This window comes from Phyllopteryx taeniolatus, chromosome 3 (genome assembly GCF_024500385.1).
Source record: "Phyllopteryx taeniolatus isolate TA_2022b chromosome 3, UOR_Ptae_1.2, whole genome shotgun sequence".
NCBI classification, from domain to species: Eukaryota; Metazoa; Chordata; class Actinopteri; order Syngnathiformes; family Syngnathidae; genus Phyllopteryx; species Phyllopteryx taeniolatus.
In genome coordinates, this window is record NC_084504.1 from 18,637,610 (window position 1) to 18,650,889 (window position 13,280).

At 39.6% G+C, this 13,280-nt stretch overlaps 1 protein-coding gene across 2 annotated transcripts in view; it reads right to left on the minus strand.

Annotated features, from left to right (window-relative positions):
* Nucleotides 1–13,280, minus strand: part of cemip2 (cell migration inducing hyaluronidase 2) — a 44,173-nt gene that overhangs the window by 23,290 nt on the left and 7,603 nt on the right. For both annotated transcript variants that reach the window (XM_061767306.1, XM_061767305.1), the window contains exons 5-11: nt 11,307–11,476; nt 9,641–9,832; nt 7,624–7,793; nt 5,324–5,536; nt 3,018–3,223; nt 857–926; nt 332–460 (exon numbers count right to left, since the gene is read on the minus strand). In XM_061767306.1, coding sequence (XP_061623290.1) covers nt 332–460; nt 857–926; nt 3,018–3,223; nt 5,324–5,536; nt 7,624–7,793; nt 9,641–9,832; nt 11,307–11,476 — 1,150 coding nt within the window. The remainder of the gene's footprint in view (nt 1–331; nt 461–856; nt 927–3,017; nt 3,224–5,323; nt 5,537–7,623; nt 7,794–9,640; nt 9,833–11,306; nt 11,477–13,280) is intronic.

Here is a 13,280-nt window from a genome sequence, read left to right on the forward strand (position 1 = left end):
AAAGGATTTGCAAATCATTGTATTATGTTTTTATTTGCATTTTACCCAATGTCCCAAATTCATCGGAATTAGAGTTTGTAAAACGTTTTTTTGATCCATCCATCCATCCATCCACTGTCTAATGGAAAACAATTTCATAAAATGAAGGAAACATTTTAAGAGCCTTATTATTGTACTGGTCTGTGTGCAAATGTTTGGCTACTGATAACGAGACCTCAGAGTTTCATTATTCCGCTACATTTTCAGACTGACTGAGTGATTCTCATGAGGGCAACAAAGGCACTTATGATATTGACCCACTTATTAATGTAGAATGTCTTCCTTGCGCTACCTTGAAGTTGGAGTGAACGCGGTTGTTGTAGAAAATCCCCAGAGGGGTGAGTTCCGCTTTCGTCTCTGGTACCAAGCCGTGAGAGTCTCCTGTCGAGGAGCTGTGGAACACAAACCATATGCCAGCATCCTGGAACACACAGAGATGATGACAACACAAATGTTTGTAGCTGGTATCTATCATGCTTCAGGGGTTCGACAGATTCAGTCAACCACAAAGATAACCACTGGAAGAAGGGAGAATCACTAGATACGGTATTTTAGATTAAATATGGTGCTTGATCAGTTACAATGTACAGAAAATATCCCCTGCCTGGAAAACCATTACATACCCCTCCGCATGTAGACCCCCCATGAGCCACCTCTGCTTTTTATTTTAGTATATTAAAGCTCTCAACTATGTAATTACACCTAATCCGAATAAAGACTCTTAAGTCCTATTTTATTGACGGATCAATTTGTTATACGCATGAAATGATTCACCACAGGGATCTTTTCATTTCCAGAGGGTTCTTGATGTAATTACCTGAGAACCAGCAGCGGCATTGCTGATAAGATTGTTGTTGGGGTTAGCGATCCAGAAGGTTGAAACCGCCCTGGAAAACAATCACGACACGAAGAATATTAAGACGGCAATACCTAGGCATATGGGAGATGACCAGACTATGAAATCAGTGATCTTTCTCAAACATTCCCCAATAATCTAGCTCTCCAACATAAACCTTGGACAGACACAACCCTGCCAAAACACACACACACACATACTGCTGGAACCAGACGTCGGAGGTTCTCTCACAGTTGCACTTCTTTGACTGTGACAGGAAAACATCCCGTCTAGAGGAGTGGGTGTTATTTCACCGATAAAAGCAGTCTCTCACATGGAATTGGACCCTCTGTTGTCGATCAAAGCACGTCCACACCATGTCTTCCCACAGTGACTCACTGACTCAACAATTAAGTTCACACATGCACATCTTTTATATTACTATTTTAATCTTAAAATGAATATTTGAGCAATTTTAATGCTTGCCAAGATTCTGTGTGTAAAATAAAAAAAGCTGTTCTGGCTCTCTGAGCTTTCCTAGTGGATGAAAACAAACTAACTGTATTTCCCAGACGTTTTTCTGGCGTGAGGCCTGAAATCAGGTCATAATAATTTCTTGAGCTTTTCTATGTCACTAGCAAAGATCTCCGCCTCCCTCTACGATCCCGAGCCAACGCTGTCAACATAACAAATACGTGCGCTATCACAAGCGGGTCTTCTACATGGAAGCAACCAATCAGAGGAAAGGGGGCGGTCTTAGCCAAATATAGACAAGGCGGATACAAAACCGCTTCAAACAGAAGTAGGTGTCAGAGGGGCCTTTTCTGAATACTCGCATGACAAAACCAAGGTGGTTTTTTTTCATGAAATTGACACTTTTATACTTAGTCGATTTTAGAGAGTCACTCTATAGAGGTCTAAATACCCAAAATATGGGACCTTTAAAGTGTAGATCTAGTCACACTGCAGTCTTTTGAATGGCCGCCAGTCAATTGCAGTCAGCTATACAAAAAAGTTAGCTAAATGAACCACTACATTACCAATGGCTGTGCTTAATAAATGACTACCAATAATACAATTTTGTATCAATTCACCATCTTCATCTTCAAATGTGTTTTCTAGGGGTGTGGAGCATAAACAAAGGTAGCACTTCTTTAATGGAATAGAAGGAACATGAAAATTGGTTGGTCCAACATAGTTTCTTGTCTTACAGTCAATTGCAGTCAGCTACACAAAAAAGTTAGCTAAGTGAACCACTACATTACCAATGGCTCTGCTTAAAAAATGAATACCAATAATACAATTTTGTATCAATTCACTATCTTCATCTTCAAATGCGTTTTCTAGGGGTGTGGAGCATAAACAAAGGTAGCACTTCTTTAATGGAATAAAAGGAACATAAAAATTGGTTGGTCCACCATAGTTCCTTGTCTTACAGCCCCAGGATAGCAGGAAAATATATTAAATGTTGGCTCCCCTGTACTGTTGTCAATGGTTTACTTTTTTTGTGTGTGTGTTGAGCTCTCAGTGCCATGAGGCACATTAGGCCGCAACTGCAGTTCCTGTAATCCGTAGTATTTTACAGGAACATGTGACTGGCCTACTGCCCAACCCCCAGCACCTGGTATTCCTAGGTGGTCTCCATCTAAGTACTAAGCGGTACCGACCCTGCTTAGCTTCCGAGATAGGACGAGATCGGGCACTCTCAGGGTAGAATGGGGCATTGGTTGACTTACTGTTGTATCTTAATTTAACTAATTTGCGGATGTTGCACTACGATGATCTCGTATTTACTGACGCTACTGCAGCTGCGTTACTTCATCAGACCAGTCATGAATCCCCCGCATATTCGAAGCTGGGCTTTTGCAAATTCACGTATTCTCTGTTATTTCCTGAAAAACTCATGTCTCATATAAAAAAAAATTGTTTGCCGCTATTCTGGTGGTATAATGCTGCCAAGCACCCACTGTATGTTAAACTTAGGGGAGGAGCTTCATTTGGTCAGGCTTTGTCTCAGAGGAAAAAAATGCTTTGCCACCGTCATTTAGGATCAAAAGAAAATTTAAATCCTTTTTGTGTGGGTGTCAATTAGTCATGAATTTTTTTCTATTGCCAGGCATGTAATGTACAGTAAATGGCTTACTTGCACTCTGTGCTGGGGGAGGGAGTGTAGCCCTTGTAGACTTTGTCCTTAATGCTGAGGCAGAGGGTGTCATTGCGGTCAGTGGGCAGCAGAGTACCGGGTCGAGTCAGCAGGCCCAGGTTGCGGTAGAAAGTGTTCCGCTGCTCGATGCCATCCTCCAGGAAGAAGCAGTGACCCAGAGTGTCATAGCCCACTGTGTTCTTAACCTGGTCGGGAACATAGCCCATTCATTGTATACCAAATTCATACTTGAAGCCGACAAAGATAAAACACTCATCATTGGAAAATAGGTTATTTCAAATAGTGTAAAACAAGAAGGGGAGTAGTGGGATGAGCTATTTCATACTTTCATACTGTGCCTCATTTATTTAATACCAAATAATAGGGCCCTTTTCTATTGCTAAATCCATCTAAAGCTAGGTTGCGGATAAAGAATCCAAAGCCTTAAGTTTCCTGTCTTTTCAGGAAGTCATTATCCACGATTATCTTGTTCAAGGTTCATATAGAGGTGTTTCAGTGCATCACTAATTGTGTCTGGCTTCCTCTTTTGCGCAAACAGAATGGTGGGAAACCGTCACAGATGACGGTGTGGTTCAAACAAAGTAGTTTACTGATTAGCGCTGAGGGAAATTGCCTGGCAATTGCCAGCGGAAGAGTGTTGACAGGAAACCTCCATGGATGAGTTGGACATGGGAAAGTGTTCATATTGGCATTATGTGTACTAAATACCGTTGTACTTCCCATTTCCTTGAGGCTGAAAGGAAAAATGATGTCAATGCAAGAGCCTCAGGGACAAAAGTCAAATACGATGATGACCCATTGACGTCAAGACAGGATCAGTCACATTGTCAACAAACAACCTTGAACACTTGATGTCAATCAAAATGTGTTTTAGTACATGAGATTTAGAAGTATGTATATGTTAAGTATGTATAAAACTATACGTACGGTGCAACCTCTGTTTTTTTATGCCCTAGTTTTGGAATTTTTTTTGTGTCTAAATTTTGTACCGGTTTTCATACATTTTGTACAAAAAAAACCTTGTGACTTGGCTATTCAGTTCCCGGAATCGATGCCCGTTCATCCAAAGCATTTCGTAAATTGTGTATGAAAGGCTCAAAACAGGCGTACTCTACAATCCAAGCTTTTATTAACAAGTCGAAGCATAAACCCTGCCATCTGTTCTGCAACACGCAAGCAACATCTGCGTAACACATCCTTTCAAAAGTCAGACCTTCAAAATAAAAGCACAGAATATAATAACAGTTTCACCACACTTTCTTGCGGTACACGGTGTCTTATTTAACAGTCGCACTGCTAAATAAGCCCCCATAGGGCCAAATAAAGTGTGTTGGAACTGTTATTACACTAGCATGCTTTAATTTTGAAAGCCTGAATTTTATACAATACGACAGAAAGTTCAGAGGGCCAGTGATTTGATAAAGAAGGCGAGAAACACTATTGAATTCAAGAAAGAACTCGGAAAATGGCGCACTTCTCTCCCCTCCTTGCTGTCTACGTCATCAAGAGTCTTCAACAAAGGTAAAGGTTATGTTAAATGTTGATTTATCTGCTTCATTAGTCTTTTACATGTAATTCACACAGTGTGTATGTAAAGCTATAGTTATTCTCTATAAAATTTATTTTTGGTGACTATTTTAAGCTGTTTGGAATGGATTAATTGGATTTACATTATTTCCAAAGGGAAGTATTGCTTTGGACTTCGTATGATTCAGTTTTAGTCAGACTTTCTGGAAATGATTAATCACGAATCATTCTCAAGATACACCTGCACACATCTGGTAAGGTCCTATACGCTACAAGCGCTTCATAATAAAAATAGGAATGCTCAATCTTGAGTGACAAAATATTTACTATTGTGATTGCAGTGAGAGTAGCGTAGACGGGTCGGTTACACCTTTTGGCTACACATAAGAGGAACAGTATAAAATACTGATACACCTTTCATTGTGACACAGTGCAGTTTTAAACCATTGTATTAGATCCCATTAGAACCTTAGTTACCCTTAGTCACCAAGTAAACCTTGTCTAGATGTAGCAGGACTGGCCAGTTTATGTTAGAGAAATCGAGCTGGACAGAAATGTTTGAAGAACAGACTTAGGGGACCAAAGGAGGACATGTCAGAAGAAAATAAGTGGAAATTAGTCATCCAAATATGGAAGTTGTAATTGATAAGGACTCTGGACTAAGGGGTGATTTCAGCAACCAGTCTCACCAAGTGTCTAAATAGACAATTTATCATCATCTGTTTCCCCTTTTTCAGATGTTGTATAGAATTACTAACCAGCAAGCCATTGGTGGCATGGATGGTGACACACCGAGAGAAAGAGTGGTGGATGGAGAGTCCGTCCACATAAGTGGGCTCCCAGTAGCCTCCCTTCTGGTCCACGTCACCACACATGTGGAAATGGATCGGGTAGCGACTCTTCTCTCTCTGCTGGCCCATGTTCTTCAGCTCTACGTAGGACAGATGCACCGAGGAGAAGTTTCCAATAATCTGACATATTGGAAGAGAGCAGGGGGGGGAATAAGATGTTTGTGTATTACAAAAGTAGAACACGTTGGCTTTGTGAAGGATAATTTTCAATATTACAGAGACAACAAAGCACAAAACCAATAACCACACATACAGTATCTAATAATGAAGTGCAAACAAACTCTCTAGGAGGTCTCTCTCTCTCTCTCTCTGTGTGTGTGTGTGTGTGTGTGTGTGTGTGTGTGTGTGTGCGTAGGTGTGTGTACTGCATAATCCACATGGTCTGGATTTTGTTGAGGGCGAATTGGTGAAGCCTTCAAGCAAACTGTAACTCAGTGTACATGACAGCTCGTGCTCTCAGTTTTACACTGACACAGATTCACAATTGCATAAACTTTACATTTCGCTGTTCTCATTTTTTTGTCCTTTAACATTATACTTTGCCCTAAACATTGATTCCATTCATAGCGTAGTTTCTTGCTCCTCAAGCAGCTATTTAAACACCAACTTGGTCCTACTAACTCTGTCAAACAAACATACAGAAGACAAAAGAACAATATCAGCAAAACAAGGCCTTATAATGAAAAGCACAATTTCAAGCCATTTTAAAATCCAACTTTCAAGATTTTCAAGCAAAATACAGAGAATACACATTTTTATAAAGTATATAAAGAGTTCAGTTCCAAATAATTCATACATACATTCTGAGTTAGTGATTTGTATTTGGAGTACTACTATCTTTTAACTGGAACTTGCATGAGAACGACTAAGATATGTTACGATTTTTATTTTCATAGACACAAAGGTCTATATCTGAATAAAATTTATTCATACACTAATGTTATTGTACATTCATATACAAGGTTATAGTTGACTGCAATGAATGCTTACGGTTATGCAAGAACGGTGCAAAATATTTTCAGACGTACACAATAAAAATTATATTTTTCACTAATATCTGTAACTTTTGCCAATTTATTGTTTCAGTTTCAGTTAAAAGGTGACCAGGATATGAATAATTTGAGGCTTACCTTTCATTCATTCATTTTCCATTCCGCTTATCCCCACAAGGCGTGCTGGAGCCTATCCCAGCAATCTTCGGGCGAGAGGCGGGGTACGCCCTGAACTGGTCGCCAGCCAATCGCAGGGCACATATAAACAAACAACCATTCGCGCACACATTCACACCTACGGGCAAGTTAGAGTCTTCAATCAACAGACCCAGCTATCATCGGGCAGGGGTACACCCTGAACAGGTTGCCAGCCAATCGCAGGGCACATACAAACAACCATCCGCACTCACATTCACACCTATGGGCAATTTAGAGTTGTCAATTAACCTACCATGCATGTTTTTGGGATGTGGGAGGAAACCGGAGTGCCCGGAGAAAACCCACGCAGGCACGGGGAGAACATGCAAACTCCATACAGGCAGGGCCGGGATTTGCCCCCCAGTCCTCAGAACTGTGCGGCAGATGTGCTAACTAGTCGTTCACCGTGCCGCCTGAGGCTTACCTATGTACTAAAATGTATTCTTTATCACTGTACATTGTTTGTGTTCCACAAAATTTTACTTTGTCATTGCAGATGAGAAATTAAATTAAAACGCGTTATCGCCTAATTACTCAGTAAATTTGGAGGAAATTGAGTTGTAATTTTAAGCCATTTGAAAACTTTTCAAACAATGGAAATATAACATTAAGCTTAAATCATGAAAATATTTAGAGTATCCTTCTTAACCCAGATGCATAAAGTGAAAACATTGAGATGAGGAGCTGCCTTGTGTATATTTCAACATGGAATATGGAAAATGATAATCTAAAGATCACGTGAGAAAAAGGTGTAAAATGGCAATGAAAGTGTGGAAATTGGTGTTAGAAAGACAGCAGTTGTTTACATAAAAATCAGAGCAGGGACCATGAATAACGCCACTCATTTAGCACAGAAAGTAAAAATAGAACACACAGAGTTTTACTATGCAGAATGGAAAAATATGTAGATTGGTCACAACACAGTAACCTGAGAATGTAATGTCAAGCTGAAGCCTGCAGACCCACATTAGCACTTTGGGATGCAAAGCATGTCCTCTGAGCTATAGAGTTACACACCTTGATGTGACCTCCATAGGTGTCGTGGCTGTAGAACTGACACAAGTTGTTTCCGTAGCAAGAGTTTTCCATTTCTCCGTAGATGAGAATGTTCCTGGAGAGCAGGGCTACCTCAGCGCGCATGTCCACTCCATCAATGATCTCACCAACATGGTTATAAAGAGGCTTTCCTGTACAGCACACACATGTAGTCAGCATTGGATGATTCACCAGCTGGATACAAATGGAGAAGTAAGGCACATAATTGGACCAAAGCGAGAACAGTTGTAAGTTAGAAATGGAACTTCAAAGCAGTTAATTATGCATTTTGGTACAAGAAATGGATAAGTAAGTGAAATAGTCGAGAGAAAACCAATATTGTCAAACATTTATTGGGTGACACAATATGCCCCTCTGCGCTGACTCAGACCCTGGGGCGGGGTCCAGCAAGGGAACTTCATTCCACTTTGCCGGGGCCACAAACGTGCTCTAAAGCTGCTTGGTGTCCATGTTTCATCCATAGAAAGCCTTGACAGAATGTGAGAAACGTGAGGGAGCTTATCAGAATTTGACAAGCCGGGAGGGAATGTACTGGCATCTGTGGTCAACCGTGGGCCGAATTGAAGTACTGCCACGGGTGCCAGGAATATCGTGGAAATGTAGCCTTAAATTTCCAATGCATATACAAGTTGATTTTATGTAATGTAAATAGCATGTATCTGAAACCATATTTGCTAATATACAGCATGGAAATGACCTGACCAGAGAAGCTTATTGGCAAACACCTTCCTTTTCCCACTGCGTTACATGCCTGTCTGGGTCTTCAACGGGTGAGTAGTTTTACTTTGTTTTAATTGTATTATACTGCAGTTAACTTCTCTTTATACTTGTATGACAATTAAGAATGTTAGAAAGTTACTTAAAACATCACCTGGACAGTTAATACAGATTTCCTGATAGCAGCCTGAAGCAAATTCATTCACTTTACATTGTTTCCCATGGGAACAAATTATAGTGAACCACCAGCATCACGTAACGGATTGTGTTCCAATGTGGATGTTCCTTTCTACTAACCAAAAGTACAGTATTTCAAATAGTTAAATTAATTATTTACTTCCCACCACAGAAATATGCTTAGTCGCAGCCGCACCTCACACTCAACCCACTAAAATAATATACAGTTGGAAGAGAAAACTGGTGAGACGCTTATTAAAACATACATCAGCTTTTAAAGTGCTCGTGTCCACAGGGTGCTGCTGACAATGATAACCCAGAGCAGCTGTTGGGATTTAACAGGGACTCAAAAGTCAAGACCCACGCTTTATCGCATCCTTTTCTGCAGGAAGGGAGTTGGCCTTTGCTGACAATGGAGTAATGACATAAGGAAATATACCTGATAGTAGGATGGACAAAGACTTTTGGGTCAGAGCATTAGGGTTTAACCAGAAAGACAAAGACTTTTCGGGACAGATACTGCCTTAAACCAGAGTATGTATGAAGTACATACAAATCATTAAAAGTCAACAAAAAATTTTTAACTTGAAGGTCAAGCAGCACGGTGCAGTACCGTAATTTCTCGTATATAATAGTTTAATACACACCCCCAAAGTTGACCTCAAAATTCTGGAAAACCCTTCTTACCTATGTGTAATGCATTTTTACAATGCATGATTTTGCTTATACCCATATGATCAAAACATGAAATATCTGTATTTTGTTAGGTGTTTTTAAAGAATAATTCTGAAGGTAAGCACTTTATTTGAGCACCTAATACTTTTTTTTGTATTTACTTGCTCTTATTTTGAATCTGTGGAAACTGAAGCAAGAATATGCGGGGGTCAAATGTACGCCGACTTCCTTCCACATTCCAAAAACATGAATGTTAGATTAACTGAAGACTAAATTGCCCACAGGTATGAATGTGAGTGTCAATGTTTTTTTTTGTCTACATGTGACAAACAATAAAACCAAACAATATTCCTACCACGTCTAGGCTTCGTAAAAACATTCTGTCTCTGTGGATACCATGCTGGCTCACCTTGTATTCGGACCTGTCTAGTGGTACAATGAGGGCAGGGTAGAAGGGTAAACTCTTCAGCTTGATGCATGGAATAATCTGTACTAGCAACAACAATTTGATTGCCAGGGTGCCAGGTCTGCTGCACTTCATCCTGGAGATTCAGCACCACCTGGTCCACCGCATCCACCTGGAATCCTGAGATGGGGAAACCTGGGAGGTGAAAACAATGAACTTTTAATTAAAAAAGGAATTAGGGGAATTTATCATGTGACATTTTCTGGGCAACATCACCAAAAGGGGGTAAAACAGAAAGCACACCTGCCTGTAGAATTGAGTCAACTATGAAAGAGGTTTGTCAAGGTATGGATGTACAGCCGCCCTGAATAAACAGCTCTAAGGTAATGTTTAACAATTTAAAAGCCTGGTATTTGTCATAATGATATGGTCACAAAGAACCCTAACCCTAATCTATGTTACCTAATGCTCAGATGACAAATCAGTCATGTGATACACCTCATTTGTCACCTTTGTACCTGCTTACACAATAATGACGAAAAATCCAACACCACTTATAAGTGCAAGCTCACAAGGCCCGTAAGCAATATTTATCATCACTATACTGTATATTACATGTCACGATGTGTATAGTGTAGTATTATATAAGGTGTATGAGAGTTTCTACATCTTATTCTAAGACAATTCTATGACCTAAAATAGATTTTAAAAGTTTACACACCCCTTATTCACATCTTTTCGAGGTGAAGTACAAAACAACTGAGATAATGTGGTTGCACAAGTGTGCACACCCTCTTATAACAGGGGATGTGGTGGAATTAACCACTCACAATCAAACTCATGTTAAATGGGAGTCAGCACACACCTGTCAAAATTTAAAGTACCTCTGATGAATACCAGAGTTCAGAAGTTCTAGTAGGCTTTTCCTGACATTTGTTTTCAAGTTGAAGAAAAACAGCCCCAAAGCATGATGCTCTCACCGCCATGCTTCACTCTTGGTCTGGTGTTGTTTTGGTGATGAGCAGTGTTGTGTTCACACCAAACATACCTTTTGGAATTATGGCCAAAAGGTTCAACATTGGTTTTCAATCTACTTTCAAAGGGTATAGGTCACATTAATGGGTGAAAACGTTTTGAAATGATTTATCCTGTCTCATGTTGTAATATCCCCAAAACGTGGCACTTGAACAGGGTTGTGGAGACTTTTTATATCCACTGTAGAAGATACATTTTCAAGATTTTAAAGGTCAATCGGCAACAACATTGGGTACACTTGTTTAATAATATAAAATCGTGTGGAAGAGCTGTATCCAAAATTCTGCCTTTACAGAGATAATTTTCAGTTTTTTTAAACTATTATAGTTTTAATTCAACAATATGCTTATTATTAGTATTACAAGATGAAGTTTAGTGTTGTACAACTGCACTACTTTATGAATAAAACTGAGCCTAATAGCTTGACTCATGTGCAGCTAAATGAAGTATGTTTGTTTGATTTTTGCCTAAAGCAAGCTGCAGCAATCTTAAAAATAGCTATTACAAGTTACAATCAGGATTTAAAACTTAAAATTAAATTTTTAATGAAGGCACCAGTGGTAATTGCGTATTATATATTGGCAAAGAGGACATTACAAAATGTATACAGATTGTACCATTAAGCTTTCCTCACCATTCTTCCACTCGCTGTAGGCGGTGACCGAGAAGTGCACACCATTGACGGTGGTGAAATTTCGTCTCGCCAGAGCTCTCCCTCCAGTGTCATGGTTCTCATGTTCCCTGACATCCTCCGAGCATGACGTGTTACCACCGCCCACCACGGAGACCAAAGCCCATGCCTGCCTGCAGAGGTAAGGGAGAGGAGGATGAATTGCTTGATTCTGTTTTAGAAGAAATGTCATGTCATCATGTATGACGACAAAAAATTTACTTTTTGAATGTAGGAAAGTGGTACACACATTTGAGTCCTGGCTGTTGAGTACAATGTGGCTATGTCAACAAAAAGCTGACAATAATACTAAGCCACATACAGTCCACAGCTTTCTGGTCTTTATTTTTGCTTGACAGCAAATGCAGTTTTCATAGGTGAAACCCAAAGCCAAAAACAAGCACTATCTAATGTTTAAGCAATCAATCCAATAGGCAACACCTGAGCAACTATAAACACCCATCAGTCATATGTTCCAATACTTTTGTTCACTTGAAAAGTGGGTGGCTTCAAACAAAAGGTGCTCTGTCCTGAGTTGTTCAACACATAGATTTAAATACCATGAAATATAAGCGGGAATTTTGAACTTTTGTCTCATATTCATCTTTTGATCTGAAACCCAAATGTCTGCAGTATACAAGAAAAACAAAGGAATTGACCTTGCTGTTCCAATACTTTTGGAGGGGACTGTAACAGCACATTTTTGACATCAGATACTTGCTGTCTGCCTCGAGTCCCCCGCAGTTATTTTATGCAAATTGGTGAACGGGTCAATTGTTAAGGCTAAATCAACAATAGGTCAACAAGAAAGATAACACAACAAAATGTCCACCATTGCATTTGTCACACGTCCTTTTCCATAAAAGTAAAAACAGAGTGTTGTTTTTGTTACTACCAGCCGGTGGTTACCCTCTTTTAACACTTGACATAAATGTATGACAGTTCGCAATGCTCAATCTGTGCAACAGATTATTATCCTTTACATGAGTTCCCTGATTTACAATGATTTGAAAATTCCAGAGCTGAGAGTGTGTTTAACCTTAGATCCACTGTGTCACACAATAATTAAAAGATTATTTAAAAGAATGCTGGAATTATTTTTAGTGAAAGAGAGTGTAATAGATTGATGGTAACTGTCAAATTCGAAGTTCAAAATTGAAAGTTCGTTGGATAATTGTTTAAAATACACAAAGATGAAATCCTCTGAGTGGTTGAGCCCAATGTGTGTGGATGCTGAAAGGCATTGGCCTTGTGTTATGGCCCTGTCCTTAATTTCAAATGTCATAATTATTTTATTTTTGTCCTGATTCCAAATGAGTTTTAAGACTTTGGAATTTACGGAGATAATATGTCATAACTCGCAAACACGGCTTAACAGAACCACCCGCTAGAGAACTGTCCCTGAACTATTCAAATTCAGATTTGATTCCATTCCAAGTTCTCCATAAAAAAAAAAGGTATACACTCCACAGTAGTAACCTTCACATAATAGTAAAATTATCTTTTTAAAGATGAAAGTGGTACAGTGCGCCCAGTGGATACACAAACCGGATCCATCTGGGGAACCACACTCTTCTGTTATGTGTGTGGGGGTCCGGGGGGGGAAATAACCTTTCACCTTGCACCCAGTGCGAAAACTGACAAAAGCACAAGCAGGAAGCACAGGGAGAGCGTAAAGGCGCACTTTTCCCTTCAGCCTCGGCCACCGCTTGATCTTCACAGCCTTTAAACAACGTCATTATTGCTGGGTGTGTGACAGTGTGTAAGTGCTCTCCTGAGACACAAAAACATTAAATACAAAGGATCTACTAATGAATGGTCCGCTTCAGTTTCCAAAACATTTTTTGTTCCAAACATACAGGTTTTGTAAATATTTTTCAGCAATCTTATGTTGGAATACTGAGCTGAAGTCCATTATTTTGTTGAAATGGCTCTAAA